General features: G+C 39.5%; 1 protein-coding gene and 1 long non-coding RNA gene across 15 annotated transcripts in view; one reads left to right on the top strand and one right to left on the bottom strand.

The window, feature by feature from the left end:
• Positions 1-18,685, bottom strand: part of FMR1 (fragile X messenger ribonucleoprotein 1) — a 36,535-nt gene extending 17,850 nt beyond the window's left edge. For 4 of the 14 annotated variants that reach the window (XM_067724089.1, XM_067724085.1, XM_067724083.1 and 1 more), the window contains exons 1-7: positions 18,361-18,682; positions 9,865-9,917; positions 6,281-6,374; positions 3,611-3,682; positions 3,189-3,337; positions 2,018-2,111; positions 1,815-1,931 (exon numbers count right to left, since the gene is read on the bottom strand). In XM_067724089.1, coding sequence (XP_067580190.1) covers positions 1,815-1,931; positions 2,018-2,111; positions 3,189-3,337; positions 3,611-3,682; positions 6,281-6,374; positions 9,865-9,917; positions 18,361-18,411 — 630 coding nt within the window. In that variant the 5' untranslated portion in view covers positions 18,412-18,682. Of the gene's footprint in view, positions 1-1,814; positions 1,932-2,017; positions 2,112-3,188; positions 3,338-3,610; positions 3,683-6,280; positions 6,375-9,864; positions 9,918-18,360 lie in introns of all 14 variants that reach the window. The other 10 variants (XM_067724091.1, XM_067724087.1, XM_067724082.1 and 7 more) reach the window with 6 other exon arrangements.
• Positions 18,686-18,850: 165 nt separating this feature from the next.
• On the top strand, positions 18,851-25,047 carry LOC137217521 (uncharacterized). Its single transcript, XR_010940122.1, has 3 exons — positions 18,851-19,160; positions 22,786-22,905; positions 24,901-25,047. It is a non-coding gene; the product is annotated as an uncharacterized lncRNA (long non-coding RNA).
• Positions 25,048-26,627: the final 1,580 nt, after the last annotated feature.

Here is a 26,627-nt window from a genome sequence, read left to right on the forward strand (position 1 = left end):
TTATTAAAGGATATTGGTGTGTGTGTGTGTGCATATATTTTTTTTTCTAGAAACAGTGCCATTTACATAACTTATCACTCGATACTGTGGGCCTAGATAGTCCTCTGATGAAGTGATGACATTAGAAAGACACCCTCCCACCCCCATCCCCAACCTGAGTAAAGGAATCATAAAGATTTTGGTATAGTAATTAAATTGAATGATCACAGAGTATCAAAGATTTACAGCTTATCTTACATATGTGCCTGCAACCTAAAATGAGATCAGAGTCTGTAAGACCTTGTGATCTGGATCCACAAGTAAGATGAATTCTTTCAAATATTCAGTGATGACTGAACTAGGTTATACTGACACCTCAAACTTGTGGATAATCACTCTCTTTAGATAGTATTATCAAAATTTAATGTTTAGTTCTAGCATGCCATTAATGAAAACCAAACATATTAGTGGCTCATGTTGAAAAATGGAAATTTCGTATCTGAATATGTGGATCTCTTTAATATTAGTAGTGAGAAAAGATAGGCATGCACGCTAGTTTCTCATTATTCAACATACCTGATAATTTGAATGAATGAGTGTAACTACTATAAACAATTTAAAAAGTATAAAATCCTTTTTTGTAGATTAGAGCAACAAAATGTATCAAATATTCCTAGGACTTTTCAAGAGGTCATGTTTTTTGAGTCCTGGTTCATTCACCTGGTTCATTCTTTTCAATTGATAATTCACTGATAAATGATAAGCCAAAGGTATGATAACAGACCATTTAAGAAGAATTAGATGTTTAAGAAGAGGTAAATGAGTATATTTCCACAATACTCACAATGAAAGTAAGGAGGCTGTTCTGGCCTAAAAGCTATGAGAGAATCACTAAAGAAACCACAAACTTGTGAACACAGGGACATCAAGAAAGAATGAGAGTAAAAAACCAATTAAATAGACCTCCATATGGCCGTAAGGAAAACAAAGTAGCAAAAGGAGATATGAATGTCTCCTCTCCTGCTGAGAGTTCAGCGATCACATAGTAAGTTGGAAGGTGGCACGTTTCACAGGGTTTTACAAGAATACAGCCTTTAGTAGTAGTCACCTTCTCTCTTAAAATGCAGTTTGGAACTCCTTTTTTTCTTTACTATTTCAACTGCATGGTGTTTTCCCTCTAACGAAATGAATAATGATGAGGAACTCTGGAATCTGACAATAATATACTTCAGTTGGCACATTAAACTAAGATCCATTTAGTTTCTATGGTAATGGATGGAAGTACTAAATAGTTATCAATGAAAATAAATGTATGGTGATGGAAATTATTGGAGGATTAATAAAAGTAGATAAAATGCACCTTAAGAGACGAAATAGTAAGTTAGGGAAATAGCCTCTGGCAGGAATCTGAAGACAGGAGTTTTAAAGAGTGACAACCAATTAGAATGAAGAAGTTCTATACCCTTTTAAACAGAGATAAACATACATAATGAAAGGAATATGATTAGATATTTAAATACTCTCTAGTACTTTAATGATAACATGTTATATGGAAGAAGCATTGCTTCATTTTATTAGCAGCTTTGATGAACTTCTAGTAAAAAGTGAGTTGGCCAGAAGTTCCTTAGCATACATAAACTGCTGCTTAATTCTGAAACCTCAGGCATAAAAATTTTAGTACGATTATGCACTGTACAATTTAATTTTTCAAAATATAGAATATAAGGAATTGCTAAGAAACAATAAATAAAGGACAAGCTGCCCATATTCAAGTTTTGTAAACACACAGTTATTTCTAGATAATCTTACAACCATCCCTAGGGAAAGCCACATACCTCTAGCTGCTTACTGGCTTCCTCATTTCTCAGTATCAGAGACAGCTTAGTGCGCAGACTCCGAAAGTGCATGTCAATCAGCATGTGTGCACGCTTTGAGGTGACTTCATTGATAGACTAAAGGATATAAATCGACATCATTATTATCAAAGCAAATGCCCTAAATGAAATACACCAAAAATAGACAACTCAAACACACTCACCAAAATGACAAGCTGATAGTTTTCTGCATCATAAGTTACAGAAAAGGCACCAACTGCCTTTTTAAAGTCCTTATGTGCCGATTCTTTGGCACACCTAGAAATAAAAACAATATCCACTGTGAAGTTCAGATGACTGATTACCAACTACTGGTACAAATATATACAGAGACATTTGCACTTAGTAGAACTGTAGATTCATCTTAAACTTGATTTATGCAAAATATGCTGTATCCATTTAACAGTTTAGTTCCTTTGCTGTACATTTCTGATATACTCAGGCCAATCAAGCATATGAGATTACAGAGAAAGGAAAAAACCAGTTATGTTCTTAGGGGATTACTGGTGGTCTTAGATGACCAGAGGTGACATCTTTAGGGGAACTACTCTCCCCTGCAGGCTTCCTGATTTCAGTTACATATGGTAGGTCACTAATTTTCTTGAGTCAACTGTTGAACACTTTTGGGGATAGCTACAGGATACCCAATTTTGTTTTGCTGTTTCTTTTCTAAAGAAAAAGTACTGACCAACTTAAGGGAGAGAAGGAAATGTATAAGAATCAGAAGGCACAAACATACATATGCAATCTCTATAATCAAGAAGCAGGATTTCTGTGTATTGTGAAATACAAGTTACTGTTTATCTAAGGTGTGACATGTCCAAATCAAACTTAATATACGCCCTTGATGAAATCTTTAAAAAGGAATTTCTTCTCTAAAAGGTCTTTAAGCATTACTTCAGATCAAGGATTATAAGAGAGATGACCTTTCGAAGCTTCTTTAAGCTCTACTTGTTACATATTTATCTGAAAGTACTAGCTAAAAGGGAAAAAACCTGGACAAATCTCCATTGCCTAGAAATTGATCTGTGACTTAGGACAGAATATCTGTATTAACCAGTTTCAAAATCTTAAAATTCTATGAACAATGTGTATTTTAGAAAACAAATGTACATTAGCCATGTATGTAACCAAGTAAGTTTAAACAAGTGGAATGTTGGCTTGATTATATAACTGGAAAAAGCTAAATATGTTTTTTTCACTACTTTTGCAAACCATTTTTGCCAAAGTTCACTGAATTTAAAAATTGATTTCTATTATTTGAAAACTTATATTCTTTTAAATTAATTGCATAGCACCTCTAAGTTCTCAGCCTTTTCTTGCATACCAACTTACATTTGTCGTAAGTCTTCTGGCACGTCCAGTTTGATTTTATGGAAAGTATCTTTTGTGGCAGGTTTGTTGGGATTAACTGATCGTAAACGTTCAATTGTGACAATTTCATTGTATGTAGCATCACATGCTGCATATTCTATCACATAAAACTGTGAGAAATAAATGAAAGTCATTCCTGGTCACAGCGTTTAAAGTAAGAACAAGAAGCTATACCTATTCAGTTGTTTTTCAATTCTCTAGAGGAAAAAAAACTATTTGATCAACTAACAAACACACGAAATATACTGAACATGTAAACATTTAAATAAAATGCTCAAGTTAGATATTACTTTCAAATAGAAATCCAGACTGAAATGTAGTATACCTGGCTTTAGAAAAGGGAAATCGCGTAAGAAAAAAAATTTAAATAGGCATTTTCCTACCTCACCCTTTATCATCCTCACTTTAGCTAACCACCAACAGCAAGGCTCTTTTTCATTTGCTCTGGAATAAACCTACACAAAAATTACAACATAGAATATTTCATCATTAACATCATTCAGAAATCTATAAATTATCAGACATCAAGGAAAATTTCTTAAAATGACCTTAGGTGTCTTTCAAGCCCATAAGCTGTAGACTTTAAGCCAGATTGCACCCCTACTTCTAGACATAGACACACACTCAGAAACTACCTGATTACCTGGGAGAGTCCTGTAAAAAGTGCTTTCCTATTTCTCTATGCTGCCTCAGTAATAATCAGTAATCTGAATATGAATGCTCAAGAAAAGATGACCATTCATAAACCTGGGCATACTTTCCTTGGGTACTTTGAGAGCTAAGAAAATGTATCTAAAAAATGTAAAGATAGATTTGTTTTTGTTTTACTCTAATAAGCAAATAACAAATTGGAAGTTACTGACCCTGGCCTACTTCCTGGCTGCATGGTCACTGAATGGGTAAGGCCGCTGACTGCTCAGCTCACTAAGGATACCACCTGGCATTCACGTATCCTGGGAACTAAACGGACAGATCCTTGGTCACTCTCTGGTCTCCTGTCCCCTCTCCACTAAAATGGACAACTCCACGCTGGCAATCCTCTGGATACCACGTTCCTGCTCTCACACACTGTGGATCAGTTCTTCTAAACTGATCTCTCTGGCGACCACTTCACAGTTCACTTATGATGTGCAGCACGGAACCTTTTGTGAAGACACTAGCAAATCAAGGTTAATAGGAAAAGAGACACATGGAGAGAGAGAAAGAAATACTCAGAAGCAGAAAGACAACACAGGGAGGACGAGGAGGATGGGGAGGAGAGGACAGGAGAGAAGACCGGCAACTCAAGGCTCTGACTCTCGTCTCCCTTTTACTACTGAAGTTAATAGTTACACAACACAGAGATGAAATACAACTGAACTCAACCTCCTTTCCCTCTTGCCCCCAACACTTCCTCTCACCTCTGCTCTAGCCAGAGAAATAACCTCAGTTATTTGTTAATTGTTATGTAACACAATGGGGTCATCCTGGCAACTGCGGTTCATTGGTTCCCATCTGTTGTGTGACTAGGTTGGGAAAAAAGTCCCCTCTATTCATCACTATTATGAGCATTCGTGGTACAGACAGACCAAAAGACCTAAGTTAATGGTTATACAATACAGTGACTCAGTACAACTTGATTTAACCTACATTTCTCTCTTGTGACCATCAATTCCTTTCAGCTCTGCGCTAGCTAGAGCAACAACCTCAGTTAGTGAGGTCACTGTAGCAACAGCATCTCACTGGTTACCACCTGTCATGTGACTCAGTTGAGAGAGAAAAAAAGAAAAAACAGTCCCCTTTATCCATCCAAACACTATTATGAGGCCTTCTGATATAGACAAACCAAAAGTCCTGGTCCTTGACTTCAGGAAGCTCGTAGTCTCCTGGGGAAAGTGAACAGCTAAAGGTCCTCAAGTACAGACACTGTTTGTGCTCCCTACTGGGATCCGTCACAAAACCAAGCCCAGTTCCTTTCACCTAGTAAGTACTGAGTACATTTTTGGTAAATAAATAGCACTTTATTCTATTTCCACTATAAAGCTGTAGAGAAAAGAACACAGGCCTGGACATCCAGAGACCTTCTCTGAGCACTCTCTAAAATAGCACTCCTGCCCCTACATCACCTTTCATCCTCTTTTTCTCTTCCTAGGACTTACAACTGCCATAATATTAGCTATCCTCACTAGAATGTGACCTTGTCAAGGCTGGGGCCTCTTCTGTTTCACTGACCATCTGTACCTAGCACAGGAAATAAGAATTCAAGGACCTAGTACACCTTACCTGACCTGTACAAATGGATTCTTAGCTGCTTCCATCATACCACAAATGCTCATGAAATTCAACTGTTAACAAGGCATTGTGGAGAAGAGAAGAAGCTTAAAATGGAGTACATGAACAGGGAGGAAGACAAGGATACTATATAGACCAACTACAACATAAAGCAGACTCCAAGTGCCTTAAGTGTCACAACAATCTTCAGCGGCTAGAGAAATCACAAATATAATGTTTTTGTCAATGTGCTACATCTCCATAGCACTTTTTGGTCAGACATCAATGGCACATAAGCAGTTGGTTCATAGCATCTCCTGTGAAAAGATGTTTTACCTGTATGTGTATATACTAAAACTCGCAGATGAGTTCTTACAAATATCCCAGGAGGATTTTCTGCTACTTAAAGCAAGCCTAGGATGCTGCTCTATCGTTAAGGAATGATTTTTTCCTAACCCATTTTACTTAGAACGGGGACACAGTTGTAAACTAACAATATATTATTCAAACAAAAGATTCAGAGAATGAGGGAAGGGGGAAAAGAAATACTAGTGGGCAAAGGAAATCAGTGGTGACTTTCAAAGCTGCACCCTGAGTGCTGCTCGGGCAGCCACACTTAAGCATCCATAATGTATTATTTCCAATCATTATTAAGATGGAGCAGTCAAAAGCACACATACATCAGAGCTATAATTCTCAATGCAGATTGAAAAGTGTTAAAGACAAGGGATACAAAAGGCACAGGCAAATTAAATGCTCCCCCTTCTTCAGTGCTTAATAACTTGATGGCAGGGGAAACTTACCTCAACTTCATCGCTTTCATTTATATCTTTATTATAACCTACAGGTGGTGGGAATCTCACATCATGGAATGGAATCTGCCTCTCTGGCTGCCAGCTGCAAATAAGCAAATGCAATTATTTAACATGTTTTTTGGTTTAATGGAAACAATGACCATGCTGCCATCAACTTTTGGTTAAGTGTGACCCTTTGGTTTTCTAGTTTAAAGAAGCAAATGCTTTAAAACTGTCAGTGTTCTGCTGAGTGGGGCATAATGGCAATATAGACACATTTCAACAAACTCTGCATGCAGCACAGCAGCCTTGTAGTTCTAGTTGGAATATTTCTCTAAACACAATAGATCAACATTACAATTTTCCAAACAAGTCTTTCTTCCAATAATTTCAACCTCTAAGAGTTCTAAACTTAGGGCCACAACAGCAATTTCCTTTGATGCTTAAATACGTTAGTATCAGTAAGTGTTAGTAACGTCATCACCATACTTCCACTTGCAAAGGAATTGTAACCACATTCCGATGACCACAGAAACTGGTCCTAAGTGCCCTCTAATTCCCAAGCAAAATGGGGCAGTCAGCACATTAGCAATTCACAACTCACTTTTCCCCCTTTAAATTTTAGATCCCGCGAGGTGGTCAGTTCTTGCCATGGATAGCTGGCTGCTGATCAGTATGGCGTACCAGCAATGCACTGGCCTGGTGGGGTCTCCTAAACCACAGAAACCCGATGGAGACAGCCTACAGGAGTTCAGTAAGTTGCCTATGTTTTTTAATTTAAAGTTATGTGGAACAATTTTGAAAAACACCAAATTATTCTTTTATATCTACAATGATATAGAGTATTAAAAGATAAACTTTGCAGAAACACTGGAGGATTCAACTGCTAGAGCAGTCATTTCTGGGTTTTCTGCTAAAGGGCTCTCTAAGTAAAATCCTATTGAGAAAAGTGCTTTTTTTTTTTTTTTTTAAGAAGAGCTATTATATAAGATAGCACAGTAGGTAAGTCAGAATTTGTGGAAATATGATTAGGGCCTATATTACACTGAACCCCTTTTCTGTATTATTATACACCCTTGAAAACTCTGAAACTTAAAAAAAATTGTCTTTAGGGAATTCCCTGGTGGTCCAGTGGTTAGGACTCGGTGCTCTCACTGCCAGGGCCCCGAGTTCAATCCCTGGTCAGGGAACTAAGATCCCACAAGCTGTGCAACGTGGCCAAACAAACAAACAAAAGTCTTTACTTCAGAAAAACTTTTTAATATACTTACTGAATTCAATGACTTAACATGTTAAAGATTCACTGCTAAATTTGATTTGTAAAGCATATAATAATAAAGTTTCTTCATTCCAAAGAATTATTTTGTCTTAAGTATAGAGATAAAAATCAAATTTTTTATTCAAAAAATATGAAATATGGAAGGCAAAAAGAAAGCATCTAAAATAATGTGGTATTATAGGAGTTTCTTTATGATTGAAAGCAAAGAAAGGGTAAATATAGTCTGAAGTTTTACAAAACATCAGGTTTGTTTTTTGTTTGTTTTAAAAAACCCAGAAAAACAAAAAGGAAACGCAAGGAAAGTACTACTTTGGTAGGGACCTATCAAATCCTGGTGACATGCTCAAACCCAGTGTTGAATCTCATACATACTACACAAACATAAGGAAAAAGTTGATCTATTTCAAATTCCCAGGATGACAGCTAGAAGAGAAACTTGTACACAGCTACGGTACGGCAGACAATTAGGAGGTCCATAGAAAGAATAATTTTAAGTTTACAGTAGAAATCTGGTTGAAAACAAATGAGAACTGATCTATCACTGTATAAACAAATACAGATACATTCTTGAATGCACAGAGGAAGTAAGTGTTTGCTTAATACCTTAGATTAAGGACTATAGGAGAAACTAAAAGAGTAGCAAATAAAGATAACTCTCCCTTTATGGGAAACAGTGTTTACCTAGTGATGGAAACAAGCAGATAAGAGTATAAGTACAAGAAAAAAAATTACTCTCCAAGTTATCAAAGATTCCTCTGTTAGAGGTGTGATGCTGTTATCTAGTGTATAATGCATGGATAATCACGCAGAGGCACATTCTGGAACTTTTGGCTCTATGTATTCAGAGAAAGGTATTCTATTATCCAAACTTGTATTTGGGACCAAGACTATTTGTCTGGAGCTGAGAATTGGGCTGGATACTCTAAATCCTTTTATCTGTCTCCCTAAATGCGTTTTAGGCATCCGAGAAAACTACAGTTGACCCTTGAATAACTCGGAGGTTAGGGATGCTGACCCTCTGTGCAGTCAAAAATGCACGGATAACTTATAGTCAGCTCTCCGTAGCCACAGTTCCTCCATATCTGTGGTTTGCATCACGGATTTAACCAACCCTGGATCGTGCACTACTGTAGTATTTACTACTGAAAAAAATCCACATATAAGTGGTCCTACACAGTTCAAACTCATGTTGTTCAAGGGTCAACTGTACTTTGCCCTGTTGGCAGCTACAAGATTCTGCTAACATTCTAATTATAGCACGTCTGGGTCAGATACTGTATTTTAACAGATTTATTGAGATATAATTCACATAACCATATAAGCATCCACTGAAGTGTATGTACAAGTCAATGGGTTTAAGTATATTCCCAGATATGTGCAACCATTACCAGTCAATTTTAGAAAATTTTCATCACTTCAAAAAGAAATCCCATACTCTTTAGCTATGGTTCTCCATCCCCCACCAGCCACTAAGCAACCACTAATTTATTTCTTCTCTCTGTAGACTTGCAATCTGCTTTTGATACACTATTAATTTCTCTTGGTAAATAAAAGCCAAACATTATAATTGTTGGCCAGACTTCAGAGTTCAGTAAAATCCTAAGATCATGACCACATCTATACTCCGGTTAAGGAGGTTATATGTACTTTATATTCTTGAATGGCTACTCTGAAAATAGCCGTTATTAGCATTAAAAAAATTTAGTCAAGAGACCTGTCTCCCCCAATAAAATGCTAACATCTATACTATTGATGCCTTTGTATAGCTAATGTTCCTAGGCCTCTAGGTATTTTTATTTACTCACCTAGCAGAAGAAAGCAGAAACGATCAGTTACTGCTATTAATGATTATAAACATATGAAACAGATAAAAATGTTAATGGGCAAACAATTATTTCCAATAAAATATACCAGATGACTAAAACCATCAATTTTAGATTTAACATTACAAAACTCACATCAACTTTCCCAGTACCCATGAATCCATTCATTTTCATCTTTTAACATTTACAAATATTCCTATTCAAACCCTCAGTTACTAATACAGAAGAATCTGGTTTCTTTCTTCACATTCAAGGGGACTGAGATGTAAGGATCAAGATTATACAAAAGGGATCTCTGAGGTCATTAGCAGGAACAGTCATTCCATTGGTTTAATATTGAGTTGTTCACGAACTTCCTGGTCAGTAACATGAAGATCCATTCCTGAAAAACACTCAAACTACACTTGAATTTTTTAAAATGAGGAGTAAAAGGAAAAATTAGCATAAAATATTAAAGAACCTAAATATTAAAATTATATCAAGACACTTACTTGTTTTCAAATGCCACTGTTATTGAATCTTCATGAACATCTTTTACAAATGCCTATAAGAAAAAAAACACCAGTTAAATTAACTTCTAAGCTTAAACATCATTTTTGTTTTCAGTTACACTTTACAGATACCAAACATTTTATGTTTAACAGAATGAAGCTTCAAGTGAAAGTTTGTCAGTTTGTGAGGATCACTCATTCATGAGTCACATCTATATTTAGATACCTACTATGTGCTAGGCCCTAGGAATACTCATTAGTTAAAATAAAACACAAAGAATTGCTCCAGAGTTCAGCATCTCATAGGACAAAGACAGACAAGTAAATTGAAAATTACAATGCAAAGCTGAAGGTATACTTCAGGCTAGAAGTACTGGAAACTAAGAAACTTGTTCCAGAGCTATATACCAGTCAGTGTAGATCTGTTGTAACCTATCTTTTTCTCCTTAATACAATTTTAGGAGAATACAATAGTAAATAACTAAATATAATCTCAAATCTATATATGCACAAGTACACTAAGTTCTCTTTAAAAGCAATGTGCTGCTAATACCACTAAAAGTCCAATTACCAGAGTTTAATTAAATTCTCAATCTCGCAGGCACTTGGCAAAAAAGAAATAGTAATATAAAGTACAGAGGTTTAAATCTTTTAAATCTGATGACGCAATTGCTAATAATCTGCAGAAGGACATAACAAAAGTAATAGCTAACTAACTATCAAGAATTCTTTAATCAGCATGCTGTCCGTAATTCTATAAAATTAAGTTTTTAATAGGTGCAGGAAAGGAGGTTTTGTTTTTGTTTTGACAATTAGAGGAGTAGGATAAAGCATAAAGAAACCCAAGGGGCTTTATATCTTAATTCATTTTAAAATGGCTTTAGAGATTTAAGCTTCTTACTCCAGTGTGTTCTGTACATGTTTCTGTCCTTTCGTGGTTTCTCCCTGTCTGCAGGATTATGGTTAAACTCCTCTGCCTGAAAAAGGCCCTTTGTGACCTGGGCCCACTGCTCACCACTCCAAGCTTCATCTTTCACATCCTTGTAGGCTGTGATCCAGCAGTGCTAAACTACTTGGGCCTCTCTGTACATGCTGCTGTTCCTTCTTTCCTATTGTCCTTCCCCTCTTTTCACCTAGCTATCTCCTACTGGTCTTTTACAATTCAGTTCAGATGTCAGCTGCTATGGGAAAACCCAGAAGACTAAGTTAAATTCTATCCTCTACATACTTATAGCATCTTCTGAGTATCCTCACCATAAACTTATCCCACTATAGTCTTTTGCCCATTTTCCTACCAACAGTAAGTTTCCTGAGGGTGGGTGATATAGGCCTTTTATTTACTGTTGAACTTCAGAGTACCTATTAAGGATTCAATGAATAGCTGTTATCATGGATCATTGCCTAAGGGGTTCCTATCCTAGCCTTGGAGGAAAGGTATGCGGGTGGTGGGGTGGTAGTATGTTGGTCAGGAAAGACAAACAGAAGAGGACGAGGTTCCTATCCAACTTAGGGAGTGGAGGATGGGGAGGCCCAGCAGGCCTAATGGGCAGCAGGAGCAAAGGCTTAGACCTGGAGCAACAGCTTGGGGTGCGGTAGAAGTAAATCCTTTGTGGACAAGGAAGCCAAGACAATTCAATGGGGAAAAAAGAACACTGTTTTCAACAAATGGAGCTGGGACAACTGGATATCCACATGCAAAAGAATAAATGCAAAGCTATGCTAGAAGACAGTTTCCTTGTATGATCAAGGTGGACTATAATGGAATCTAGGTGTTCTGCGATACTCAAAATGGCTAAATTATTATTTCTAAATTAAGCATGTATGTGTATCTTTATAGTTGCTGGTTTAAAGTGGGGGGGGGAAATCCACATTTTCTTCCTATCATTTTGATCTTGCTTACTTTTCCTTAGCCATATTTAAATCACACCCATTCTCTTCAGAGTATTTCAAGAACTCTAGTTTAATACTGACCATGATATTTTAGAATATACTAGATTTTATAAGGGCGCATGCCCCCAGTGCTCTCAGGGGTTTGCCTATTACTTCAGCAACAGAAAGGCTTGATTTTGAGTTAAAGCTGGAGGAATTCGACGTTTAGTTTTATAAAGTAAGTCCCACAAATTACGGAGAAAGGAAAAACAGACCCCCACCCCACCCCAACTTCTCCCTTGTGTTTACATGATGGCGAATACCAAATTAACAATCTGCTTTTTGAGGGTGGGACTCCTATTAGGAGCTAATCCCTTATTTACCCAAAAATGTCTTTGCTCTGTCTCCATCCTCGCCTAAAATTTTATGTTTGCATGCCTTGGCAGTAACTAGTATTAGTTCTTTACTGTATATTATATGCTGAAAATGTTAAGTCCTTTAGTCAGCTAAGAGAACCTTGTTACAGCTGGGTGAAGAACTGTTCTCACTAAATCAGGTACCTTTCCAATACTACTGCCCTTGTCTAAAACCGTGCTGTTGCTCACCATAGAAGCTGCTGGTCATATGTACATATTTCGATTTAATTAGGTACAATTAAATAAAATTAAAAATCAGTCTGAGTCACACTTGCCACACTTCAAGTGCTCAAAAGCCACACAGGGCTCAGTACCTACTGTAGAGGACAGCGCAGGTAGAGACCACTTCCATCATCACAGAAAGTTCCACTGGATAGCACTGATTTAAAACATTTACAAATGTTGGGGACTTTTCAAATCCATCTTGAAAGCACTCTAAAAGTTAGTCTCATTACTTCATTGCTCTATTTTAATTTATTTCTATTTGCCAAAGAGTTATTGTATAGTTTAATCACACTCATTCACCACATTTGCCTATTTCCTAAAATCAAACGTCCCTTCAAAGGAGGAAGATCTGCAACTGTGTGACTACTAAAAACCAAAAAAACAAAAAACAAAAAACAAAAAAAAAGCTTCCAAGTTTTCAAAGACACTAAAAGCAATTCCGGATGTAGAGTGTCAAAAATGGTTTGAGTAATCATCACAGCTTACGGCGGCCACCGCCTCGAGTTAATGAGGCTTACCTGTATATGGATGTTGGCGTGACTATTCCCAAACCAGTCATTTTTAGCCACTGTTTGCATATTACGTGAATACAGAAGGCATGGAATACCTTCTTGTTGCTGCTGTAATAAGTGGAATAAAAGAAACTCAGAGGTTGCAAAGGTCTCCTCTGACTCCTGAGGCCTTTTGCTAAAATTCCAACAAAGGTCCCGTCTTTCTGCTTCTCATCATACTTTCTCCAATAACCCTCCTTTTCGGCCCTGCCCCTGCCTTACCCCAACACTCATACCCTTCCCTTCCCTGGCCACCCCAGAGCATTATCACCTCACCCACCAACAACTATGGAAAACTATGTTTTGTTGTGCTCTCTACCTATCTACATCAAGCAAAGTTGATGAGAAGATAGGTTCAGCGGATTCCTGAGGGGTTGGTTACCAAAGAAGGCAACTGAATAGGTTTGAATGAATACAAGAAGGGAGCTGCATGGGACTGGATGAGAGCTAGGGCTCTTACAAGGGTCAGTAAACTTAGTGGTTAAGAGTTTTGCTGTGAATGAGAGATAGGTTCAAAACCTTGGATCTAAGACATAACAGCTGCGGGACTCTCCAAGAAATGGTCTCTGGTCCTCAGATGCCTTGTCTGTGTAAGTAAGGAATGGATACAGGGGAACTGGACTTGCCTCCTAAAGCTGTTGTGAATAATGAAATCACACATGTCTAGTGCCTAGCATGATGGCTGGCACATAGTTGGCACTAAATAAATGAGAGGTAAAGCAGAGAGGGGCATATTTTATAAAAGATGCAGAACCATAAACACTCCTGCATCTGAGAAAGTTACATCTCAACAAAAGCACACTTAAAAAAAGATTTAAAAATTAGGATAGAAAGAGAAAAGGCTGTTTTCTCAAAGATACTAAATACTAATAGGTTATTTAGACTTTCAGAAGAAAAAGTGATGAAAATCTTTGGGGTTTGAGAAAGGTGCTAAAAGTGCAGTTAAAGACAGACACAGTGGGACTTCCCTGGTGGGGCACTGGTTAAGAATCTGCCTGCCAATGCAGGGGACACAGGTTCAATCCCTGGTCCGGGAAGATCCCACATGCCACGGAGCAACTAAGCCCGTGTGTCACAACTACTGAGCCTGCACTCTAGAGCCCACGAACCACAACTGCTGAGCCTATGTGCCACAACTACTGAAGCCCACATGCCTAGAGCCCGTGCTCCCCAACAAGAGAAGCCACCGCAATGAGAAGCCCACACACAGCAATGAAGAGTAGAGAAAGCCCGTGTGCAGCAATAAAGACCCAACACACCAAAAATAAATAAATAAATGAAAAAAAGAAAGGAAAAAAAAAGACAGACACAGGCTCCTTATCAGGGGGAATAAACAGAAAATCAAAAAATCATTATGGGATCCCCCACCTGGCAACTGGGCCAAAGAGGCAATCATAAAATCATACTAACCAAAGTGTGTAATGACTAGAGATATCTAAGTCAAACATTACATCACCGGGATTGCTGAAACTAAAAGAAAGTCTGTCCCTATTTGGGTGAAGTCTTACTCTCCCACTATACCTCACACCTTAGATTGTACAGAGAAATTTCAATGTAAGCCCCTGACCACCAATGAACACAACTACTACATTATCACTGAAGACAGCACATGTAGTGCATTGATAATTCTCATTAGAGAAAACTTAAAAGCATTGCAAAATATCCCTCCTAAAGAAAATCTGTAGGAGATAGACAATAAGGACATATGAAATGTGATAAAATACGATTCAAACCCAAGGCTTCACATATAAAGCAAGTTATTGCTTCGCCGCCCTTTGAATGTGGGAACTAACAATGTATGAGAATGAACAATGGGAAGGGAAAAAAGTACAATAAACCTCATCAACAATTCTTCCAACCACAGTGCATGACTAGGAATACTCGCCTTCACTTGGGCATTTACCACAAATTCTGAGAAAAATGCATCCTTTCTGGTTCACCTTGACGCAAAGACAACACACAGGTATAGAGAGAATAGTATTAAATGAGTTATTAATTTTCCTGTGTGTAGGTATTCTAACTTTTGAATGCTTCAGTTCTTATGTGTTCCCAATGTAACAAAAGCAAACTTCATAGGAGCATTAAAGATTTCTAACTTTATCTTTCATTAATAGGCATTCATATGAAGAATTACAGTGTAATGTGTCAAGGTGCAAGAGTTAATAAAAAGGAAGCTAATACATAAGCTCAATATTTTGTGATGTCTTTGTGTCAATGGTAATATCCTTGCAACTGTACTTACAAAATAATGCTAAGGCATTATTACAGTAAAAAATACAAAGTTACAATGAAATTTACAAAAATGGGTGGGAAATCCAATCCAATTCATTTCTTTAAGCTAAATTTCATCATTTCAGGAAGGCAGATTACCTGATCTCAAAGCCCAGATCTGACCCTTACTAGCTCTGACACTTAGTAGTAACTCACTTACCTCATCTCTCTGTACATCTACGTCCGCATCTATAAACTGGAAATAACAATGGTAACTCAGGGTTGTGGGAGGTGATTAAACAAATTAAGAGAGGTAAAGCACCTAGAACCCTGCCTGGCACCTCAAGAGCTCTCAGCACCTGTTAACAGTTAAAAGCACGATTGTAGTCATCTCAGGAAGCACATTCCCATAGTGGGCAGGAATCAGAAAGCCAGTTCTTATACCACTGAATTTTACATTTAATGAATAATTTGGAGGTTTTCAGAGTGTGTGAGTATGAAGTTGGAAAATGCTCAACTCAAAAGGGGAGTACTGATGCTTCCATAAAGATACTAAACACTAAAAAGGTTATTTAGACTGGGAAGAAAAAAACATGTGGTTGACCTGAACAATTTACTTCCTTGAAGTACAGAAGACTTCAGAGAAAATGTGAAGAAAATTTTCATTACATGACTTTTTCTAAGTCAAAGAAATACCTAAGCACAAAAGTAGTGGCTCTGACAGTTACTAAATCCAACTTTCGAGTTTTTAAGAAAAAACACCAGAGGGAAAAATAGAAATGAGTTGTTACAATCTTAGGGTTTAGGTTTCATGGTTCTGGTAATTCTGAATCCTAAGTTTGAGTTAATTTTTTAGAGGAAAAAACCCAACTGTTCCCAGCATATACTCTACCCAGTTTATACTGCAAATTTGGACCATGTGCTCAGAAGATGGAGAACTCTACCTTACAATATGGTGGTTCTGTTAGGCAAATCAAAGTCTGAATTCAATTATACTGAAGCTGTTTGAGTTGTTTAGTTCTTTAACCCTTTTCAATCAATCTGATGAACCCAGGTTCCCAATTTTTTCATAAATGTAACATTTCTCCATAATAGTTCATTTTTTATTCATCTTTATTTCCCATCTTTTCTGCCCATCCCACTGGACAAGTAACTCAGTTTACTTTTGCTTTACTTTTATAACTCACATCAATATGGAGCCTTATAAGAATTTAAACCTTTGTCATTATAGAAACTATTTTTCTACCAATACAGACCATTTGAGGTTTTCTTAAAAACAAAACCTTAACTAAATAAACATAACAGCAATTTCTCTGCACACGTTTGTTCATGTTTAATATTTCCCCTCAAGGAACTAAGGGACAACCCATTCCTTTTATTCACCTTCAAATTAAGCAACTTCGTTAAAAACAAAAATAGGGGGAGATTAAGAGCAGAGATAGAGGGTCTTTCTTATATTCCAATCAGTTTGCAAGCAAAATCACAGAAGCAAATCACAGGTTGCTCAAACAGAACAATATATCCTTCAAGACCAGGATGTACTACTTGCCCTCTGTAGCAAGCAAACTCCACTAAAAGACAGTAAGAGTGGCATCTCATCTAAGCTAATATCACAGATCTATTAGAATACCGCTCAACCATTAGCCCCTGCTCATATTTATTACAGCTAGTGCCCCAAATCTAGTGAGTAAAACTACCAATCTAGGAAGCAGAACGATTCTACACAAACTAACCAGCAGAATTATGGATCACTGAAAAAAATGCAACCAGAATTTTGACTGCATCATTTTGCTAAAAGTATGGAACAGTTTACATACTTTACTCATTCATTAAATATATTGATCTCCAAAATCTCCATAAAATTGGTAAACACATATATAGTTAAGTCAATGTTTATTTTCCTATATACCTCGTTTGAAACGTTTATGTAATCCTATATAGATTTAAGAATTGCATTTGGACAATGGCAATATTTAATTCCCATGCTTCCTTCTATATGCACCTTCTGTCGCCAAGATACCGTAGTAAGGTGGGACATTACTTACAGAAGTTATAGAGAGACATTCAAGAGGAAATGAGAACTTATAGACTGCTAGATCTACAGCAAGTATGGACCAAGAGACGCACTACCGACATAGGAAAATATTTTTAAGCCTCCTTTTGAAAATGTAAGATATTAGTAAGGTCTGCAATGGTGTAACTTAAAAAAAGAAAAGCCCGCAGCAAAACCATGCATGCCTATTTAAAACCTCAACAATACAGTTCACTGCAACATTACACAGAGGAGATAGTCAAGCCCTTGGAGCACAGAACAATTATTTCCACTCACTTAAAAAAATTCCCCAATAATGATAATTTCCTGAAGTTTCATGGCATATATCCAGGCCTTTGGAGGGTTAATTTTTTTTCTTAAGTAGCAGAGCTGCCAATGTTTTTAGACGCTGAAGCATCTGTATTCCTGAATTTGCCCACATTTATAACAAGGGAGGAGGGGCCACGAATATTCAAGATTACCAACTTCTTTAAACCATTACTCGGATATGTCTGGGTCTTCCTGAAACTTTTGAATCTAAAATCTTTTCTGAAATCCACAAAGAAAGGTCACTAATAATCAGTTGCCACTGTGATTTGGTACCGACCACAGCTTCTTACTACTCTTTCTTCACACCGCTCGCCCAGAACAGTGGAGCTCTCCGAAGTCCCAATGCTGGACAGGAAAAGAGACGCCAAAGGAGATGGCAAACCCTCTTTGCAAGGCAGGAGGCGGCTTGACGGAAGCGCCCCCTGCTCCTCGGCAACTACCCACACGTCAGGCCCGGATCCCACTGGGAGAGGATATTTAAGAAAACAGAAATAAGCCGTCACCGTCACTTCGCGCGGATACCGGCCCTTCCCGCCCGGATCTCCTACCTGCCGTCGGCCCTCGCCCATCCCCAGCTCTCCCTGCCGGGGCTCGGTCCCCGAAAGGGCACCCTCTTTTCCTTGCCCGCTTCTCATTCCGACAGGCGCCGGGGCCTCATACAGGAGAGGCAGCGGGGCTCAAGGGGCTTCCTACAGGCCCGAAGTCCGGTCCTTCCTTCCCTCCCAAACAACATCCCGCCGAGCGCGCCCTGGCCCCGGGCGCGGCGTTTGGGAAGAGGGCCCCAGGCCTGCCTCCGGCCGAGGCTAAGAAGAAAAGGGAGGGAAAGAAGGGCGAAGATGGGGCCTGCCCTGGAGTCAAGTACCTTGTAGAAAGCGCCATTGGAGCCCCGCACTTCCACCACCAGCTCCTCCATCTTCTCGTCCGCCCTGCTCGCTCCGGGAGCCCGCCCCTGAGAGGTGGGCTGCGGGCGCTCGAGGCCCAGCCGCCGCTGCCGCCGCGCTGCTGCACGCCCCCCGGCAGCGGCGCCGCAGTCACCGCCGCCGCCTGCGCTCGCCGTCGGCTAACCACCCGCTCTGAGGCGGCCCCTCACCGGAAGTGAAACCGAAACGGAGCCGAGCGCCTGACTGAGGCCGAAAGCTCCGGCCGCTCCGCGTGTAAACAGTGAAACCGCATCACATGACCGACGCCGCCTCTTCCCCCAGGGTTCGGCCCCTCGGCCCCGCCCTCCTTCCCCTCGCGGGCCCAGAAGCGCGCGCCTGCGCGCTGCTGGGCAAGCACCGGGGGCCGGGCCTAACGTAAGGCGCGCGGGCTCGGCGTGCGCGGGCTCGGCGGCGGGCGGGAAGGCGGGAAGGGCGGAGACAGGTCGCACCGCTTCGCGTCGCCTGGCGAGGACCAGAGCGCCCGTTCCTTTAGCGGGGGCAAGCCGAGGCGTGGGAAAGGGCCTCCCGTAGCAAACTAGAGTGTTCACTTATCCAAGTCCGGGCTGGCTTAGGTTGGAGGTGTTTTTGTTTTTGTTTTTTTTAAAGTGGGGCAGAGCCTAATTGAGCTGGAGGTGGAGTGGGGGACAAGAATGAAGTTGAAGAATTAGATTGAAGAAGACTTTGAACTAGTGACAGTGGCAACCGCGGTGACTCAGGCTTGTGTGACCCTTAGAGGCTGAAGGTGAGAGTAACGCCCTCCCTTCCCCAAGAGATTTTGGGCCGTCCTGTGGATGCATTATGTGTCCTCGGAGGGGCAGTGGAGTGTGTCAGGACCTCTGGAAGTGTTAGTCCTTCCACAGACCCAGCACTGACCCACATACTTCCCTTTTCTCGATTCAGTTTCATACTTTTACTTGACATACATAAAAAAGAAAATGTGTTAAACACTTGTTAATTTCTTTACAGTTTATTTCCCTACTATTTCACGCCTACTGTATGCCCACCGTGCCCCAGAGGCGACCTGTCTACAAGGGCCTGTGCACCTGTTTTCTTGCAGCTCTTTCCCTTTACCCTCCATAGTACAGCAAACCCCAGTTCTTTCTCATTCCTGCTTCTGCATCCTGCTTGTATCCACCTTGACCTAGGTTTCCTTTGGAAGGCTTGTATTCAACTGAGAAGTTTATTGAGCCCCTACTATATGCCAGACACCGTGCTGAGTGCTAGTGAGACATAGGTCAGAGCTGGGAAATGACTCCAGCTGGAATGTGACCAGTGAGAGTTAACTGGCAGCACAGAGTTGGTGGAGGCGGGTTGAACCGCCCCAGGCAGGTGCCCCAGAATGCGAGGCATCCTTGGGCCTCCAGTTCCCTTCCCACCCCACTCCTAGCCAGAGCAGCAGCATTGCTGCTGGTGGAACTCCAGCATGAAAGCCTCAGATCAAGGGCCACATTCCTTGAGGCCATGGTAAACAGGGATGATCTATTGAACTAGGGTTTCTGGAGTAGTCACAAGATGCAAAGATTCCAAGGAGGCTGAAAGAGAATCTCACCAGTTGGCTGCATGGAAGCAGAGCAGAGCATGAGCTTTAACCCCAGTGTAGTAAAGGGGGACAGATTGATTAGAATGGTTATACCTTCCATGTGTAGGGTGTTGTTCAAATATTCAAATAGTACCAGCTCTTCATAACCACTACAAGCTGCACTAAACCTGGTGGTGTTCCCTGAACCGCTGATGCACTTTCATGCCTTCATGTCTCCCCATGCTTCTTGGCCCCCTGAAATATTCTTCTCATTAGGGTTATTGGCTGGATTCCCATTAGCTTGTTATTTGTATCTCAGGTGCAGAGAGTTAACTTTGCTCCTCAATTCTCAGCACATTGTCATCATCAGTCCCTGCAAGGCCCCTCTCTTATTTATATTATTTTACATTGTTTAAATTATTTGTCCTCGTCTTTCTCAATACCCACTCTCATTCTTCTTCTAGACACAAGCTGCAATATGTTTGATATAGATCCTTGATCATTTAAGACATGCGGTGTTTTGTGTACGCCTTTTACATTTACAAAGATGGTGCTGGGCTGTAAATCTCTATTTCCCACTGTTTTCACTCAACACTGTGTTCTTGAGCTATATCCACATTGCTGTGATTTCCCTAGTGATGGGCGTCTAGGTTACTGCCAACTCCCTGATGTCACACTGTGGTGAAAATCCTTGTGAATGTCTTTACAAACCTTTGCAAGAATTTCTTTTGTGCTCTTAAAGAACTTTGTACACACCTCCTGCTTCCTCACCATACTGCTTGGCATATAGCAGGGACTTGGTAAATGTTGAATACGTCACCCATGATGCTTAATATACTAGCATCACTTATTTATATTTCTGTTTTCCTCGTTGGACTGTTAGTTCCTTACAGGCAGGAAAGACGTCTTATTTATCTTTGTGTCCCTGGCACATTCAAAGTGGTTGATTTTAGGAAATGTTGGATGAATGAATGCATGCCTATCCTCACTACCTGTATGTGCTATGATTTCGTCTTTGCCCACTTAACTCTGAGTCTCAGCTCAGCTGAATTCAGACACAGGCTCAGCCCCGCTCATCAGCTTGTTCCTGCCACATTCTTCTCTCTCTCTCTCTCTCACTGGCAACCCCTTCTTCAGGGTGGTTGCTTAGGCCTAAAACTCGGTCATTTTGACCTTCTCTTTCTCTCACACGTTGAATCCATCAACAAATCCTTTCAGAGTCCACAATCTATTTCTCACCACTTGTGCTGCTAAAACCATGGTCCAAGTCCCTATCCTCTTTTACCTGGATTATTGTAACAATTTCACTGGTTTCCCTGCAGCCACTCTTATCCTCTGTCTATTCTCAACACAGAGACAGACCCTATTCAGGTGTCAATCAAGTCACTCTGCTATTCAAAACCTTCCAATTGTACCCTAAATGCCTCAGGGTAAAGGCCAAAGTCCTTATTAATTCTGGCCTCAGTGCCCTTCACCCACTGGCCTCTGTTATCTCCTTGATCTCACCTTCTACCTCCTCCCTTCACTCCATTCCAGCCATACTGGCTTCTTTGCTGTTTCTTGAAAACATCAGGTAAGTTCTGTCTCCTATCACTAGAATATAAGCTCAGTGAGAACAGAGATTTTTGTTTCTTTTATCCACTGCTTGTCCCCAGTGCCTACCACAGTGTTTGGAACATAGCAGGTGCCTACTGATTTATGAAATGAATGAATAAATGAATGAATATGTGTTGAGGATGCAGCTTGGGTCAAATCTGTTCCCGTGCTTATATTTATCCGATATTGGAATGATGCTTCAGCACCTCTAGACTTGCCTTGGCCCCTAGCTTCCATTAAATTGTTGCCTGTTGTCTTTGCATTGATTTATTCTGTGTTATTTCCTGCTCCTTCGAAATTTGAGCCCTTTGAATCTTTTTCATGCCTCAATCCCAGCTAAAATGCCCTTTGCCCTTTCCAACTCTAGAAATCCTATGGGCCCGCTTGGAGCCAGCTAAAACCTCACTTCTTTCATGACACGTTCTCTGACAATCTCACTTCACTTTGACGTCTCCTTTGAACTAGATATTAGAAAAAAAATTAAATAATAGTCTTTATGTTTTAGAACAGTTTTAGACTCACAGGAATATCAAGCAGATAGTAGACAGTTCGCACATCAGTTCCCTGGTATCTCCCTCCAAGTTTCCTCTATTGTTCACATCTTGCATTACTGTGGTTTATTTGCTATCATTGATGAGCCAAATTGATATATTTTATTAGCCAAAGTCCATACATTAGTTTACATTAAGTTTCACTCTTTGTGTTGTATAGTGTATGGGTTTTGACAAATGCATAATGTCATGCACCCCCCCATTATAGTATCATATAGAATAGTTCCACCACCCTAAAAATTCCCTGGGCTCCACCTATTTATTCATCAGCTCGACCCCCTAACCCTAGGCAACCACTGATCTTTTTACTATCTCCATAGATTTGCCTTTTCCAGAATGTCATAGAATTGGAATCATCCAGTATGGGGCCTTTTCACATTGGTTTCTTTCACTTAGCAATAGCATTTAAGGTTCCTCCATGTCTTTTCATGGTTTGATAGCTCATTTCTTGTCAGGGAAGAATGATATTCTATTGTCTGGATGTATCACAGCTTATTTATCCATTCGCCTACAGAAAGACATCTTGATTGCTTCCAAGTTTGGGCAATTACGAATGGAGCTGCTATAAGCATCCATGTGCAGGTTTTTGTATGGACGTAAGTGTTCACCTCATATGGGTAAATACCTAGGAGTGTGATCTCTGGATCCCATGGTAAGAGTATGTTTAGTTTTCTAAGAAACCGCCAAACTGTCTTCCACAGTGGCTGGACCATTTTGCACTCCCACCAGCGATGAATGAGAGTTCCTGTTGCTCCACAGCCTCGCCAGCCCAACCCAACTTTTGGTGCTGTCAGTGTTCTGGATGTTGGCCATTCTAACAGGTGTGCAGTGGCATCTCGTTGTTTTAATTCGCAATTCCCTAATGACTTATGATGCTGAACATCTTTTCATATGCTTATTGCCATCTGTATATATTCTTTGAGAAGGTCTCTGTTCAGATCTTTTGCCCATTTTGAAATTGGGTTGTTTTCTTATTGGTGAGTATTGATAGTCCTTTGTATATTTTGGATACCAGCTCTTTATCAGATTGTGTTTTGCAAATATTTTCTCCCAGTCTGTGGCTTGTCTTTTCATTCACCTAACAGTCTTTCACAGAGTAGAGGTTTTTAATTAAAAAGTCCAACTTAATCAGTTTTTTTCTTTCGTGGATCATGCTTTTGGTATTGTACCCCAAAAGTCATCACCAAACCTAAGTTCACCTAGATCTTCTCCCTTGTCATCTTCTAGAAGTTTATAGTTTTGTGTTTTACATTTACGTCTGTGATCCATTTTGAGTTAATTTTTGTGAAATGTATAAGGTCTGTGTCTAGACTTATTTATTTTATTTTTTATATGCATAAAATAAAATGCATATGGATGTCTAATCATTCTTAGGTCTTCTTTGATTTCTGTCTTCAAGGTTTTGTAGTGTTCCTCATATAGATACTGTACATATTTTATAAGATTTATGCCTAAGTATCTCATTTTTTTTGGTGCTCCTGTAAGTGGTGGTGTATTTTTAATTTCAAATTCCAATTGTTCATTGCTGGTATATAAATCTCCCTCTAACCACTGCTTTTGCTGTATCCCATAAATTTTGATAAATTGTATTTTTTTAATTTAGTTCAAAAGTTCTCTTGAAACTTCTCCTTTTACCCATGTGTTATTTAGAGGTGTGTTGTTTAATCTCCAAATATTTGGGGATTTCACAATTATCTTTCAGTTGTTGATTTCTAGTTTAATTCCATTGTGGTCTGAGAGAAGACATTGTATGATTTCTACTATTTCAAATTTGTTATGGTATGTTTTATGGACCATTCTTGGTGAATGTTCCATGTGAACTTGAGAAGAATGTGTATCCTACTGTTGGCTGAAATAGTCTATAGCTGTCAATTAGATCAAATAGATTGATGGATCTGTTCAGTTCAACTATATCCTTACTGATTTTCTGCCTGCTCAATCTATCAGTTACTGACAGAAGGGTGTTGAAATCTCCAAATATAACAATGGATCTATTTCTCCTTGTAGAGCTGTCAGCGTTTGCCTCACATATGTTGACACTCTTGTTGGCTGCGTATACATTAAGAAATTTTATGTCTTCTTGGAGAATTGACTTCTTTATCATTATGTAATGCTCTTCTTTATCTCTGATAATGTTCCTTGCTCTGAAGCCTGCTTTATCTGAAATTAACATAGATAATCCAGCTTTCCTTTGATTCGTGTTAGCATGGTATATATCTCTTCACCCCTTTACTTTTAATCTAGTTGTGTCTTTTATTTATTTATTTATTTATTTATTTTTGGCTGTGTTGGGTGTTAGTTGCAGCATGCGGGATCTTTTCGTTGTGGCGCATGGGCTCTCTGTTGCGATGCACGGGCTTCTCTCTAGTTGTGTCGCGTGGGCTCCAGAGCACATGGGCTCAGTAGTTGTGGCTCATGGGCTCTCTAGTTGTGGCATGCAGGCTCAGTAGTTGCGGCGCATGGGCTTAATTGTCCCATGGCATGTGGGATCTTAGTTCCCCAACCAGGGCTCGAACCCGTGTCCCCTGCATTGGAAGATGGATTCTTAACCACTGGACCACCAGGGAAGTCCCCCTAGCTGTGTCATTATATTTAAAGTGAGGTTTTTTTTAAACAATGTATAGTTGTATCTTCTTTTTAAATCCACTTTGTTAGTCTCCATCTCTTAATTCATGTATTTAGACCATTCACATTTAAAGTGATTATTCATATAGTTGCATTAATATACCATTTTGTAACTCTTCTATTCATTGCACTTGTTCTTTTTTTTTTTGCGGTATGTGGGCCTCTCACCGTTGTGGCGTCTCCTGTTGCAGAGCACAGACTCTGGACGCGCAGGCCCAGCAGCCATGGCTCACGGACCCAGCCACTCCGCGGCACGTGGGATCTTCCCGGATCGGGGCACAAACCTGTGTGCCCTGCATTGGCAGGCGGATTCTCAACCACTGCGCCACCAGGGAAGCCCTGCACTTGTTCTTTTTTAATCTTCCTCTCTTTTTCTGTCTTCTCTGGCTTTAATTGAGCAATTTATATGATGTGTATGTTTTCTTCTCTCTTAGGATATCAGTTTACTTCTTTTAAAAAATTTTCGTGGTTTCCCTAGAATTTGCAATATATATCTACAGCTAATTTAACTTTATTTATTTATGTATTTATTTTTTAATTTTTATTTTCTTTTACATCTTTATTGGGGTATAATTGCTTTACAATGGTGTGTTAGTTTCTGCTTTATAACAAAGTGAATCAGTTATACATATACATATGTTCCCATATCTCTTCCCTCTTGCATCTCCCACCCTCACACCCTCCCTATCCCACCCCTCCAGGCGGTCACAAAGCACTGAGCTGATCTCCCTGTGCTATGCGGCTGCTTCCCACTAGATATCTACCTTACGTTTGGTAGTGTATATATGTCCATGCCTCTCTCTTGCTTTGTCACAGCTTACCCTTCCCCCTCCCCATATCCTCAAGTCCATTCTCTAGTAGGTCTGTGTCTTTATTCCTGTCTTACCCTAGGTTCTTCATGACATTTTTTTCCTTAAATTCCATATATATGTGTTAGCATACGGTATTTGTCTTTCTCTTTCTGACTTACTTCACTCTGTATGACAGACTCTAGGTCTATCTACCTCATTACAAATAGCTCAATTTCGTTTCTTTTTATGGCTGAGTAATATTCCATTGTATATATGTGCCACATCTTCTCTATCCATTCATCCGATGATGGACACTTAGGTTGTTTCCATCTCCGGGCTATTGTAAATAGAGCTGCAATGAACATTTTGGTACATGACCCTTTTTGAATTATGGTTTTCTCAGGGTATATGCCCAGTAGTGGGATTGCTGGGTTATATGGTAGTTCTATTTGTAGTTTTTTAGGGAACCTCCATACTGTTCTCCACAGTGGCTGTATCAATTTACATTCCCACCAGCAGTGCAAGAGGGTTCCCTTTTCTCCACACCCTCTCCAGCATTTACTGTTTCTAGATTTTTTGATGATGGCCATTCTGACTGGTGTGAGATGATATCTCATTGTAAGTTTATTTTCAAATAACACTATACTGCTTTATGTGTAGTGCAGGTACTTTATTAAAGAGTATTCCCATTCACTTGTCTCTCCTGCCATTTAATTTCACTTATCCATATACCATAATCACCAATGCATTGTTGCTATTAGTGATTTGAAAAGATAGGTCTATTAGATCAATTAAGATTAAGAGAAAATAAAAGTTTATTTTATCTTCATTTATCCCTTCCCAAAACCCTTCCTTTTTTTAATGGAGATTTGAGTTTCTGACCTGTGTCATTTTCCTTCTCTCTGAAGAACTTTTAACTATTTTTTAAAACATTTCTCTCAATCTTTGGCTGAAAATGTCTTTATTTCTTCATCACCTTTGAAGGATAATTTCACTGGATACAGGATACTAGTTTTTTCCCCTCTCTTTCAACACTTTAAATATTTTGCTTCATTCCTCTTGCTTGCGTGGTTTCTCATGAGTCCCTGGGCTATGATCTTCAGAAGCACTTCTTAGCTTTTTTTTTC

The sequence above is a fragment of the Pseudorca crassidens genome, chromosome X (genome assembly GCF_039906515.1).
Source record: "Pseudorca crassidens isolate mPseCra1 chromosome X, mPseCra1.hap1, whole genome shotgun sequence".
Taxonomy (NCBI): domain Eukaryota; kingdom Metazoa; phylum Chordata; class Mammalia; order Artiodactyla; family Delphinidae; genus Pseudorca; species Pseudorca crassidens.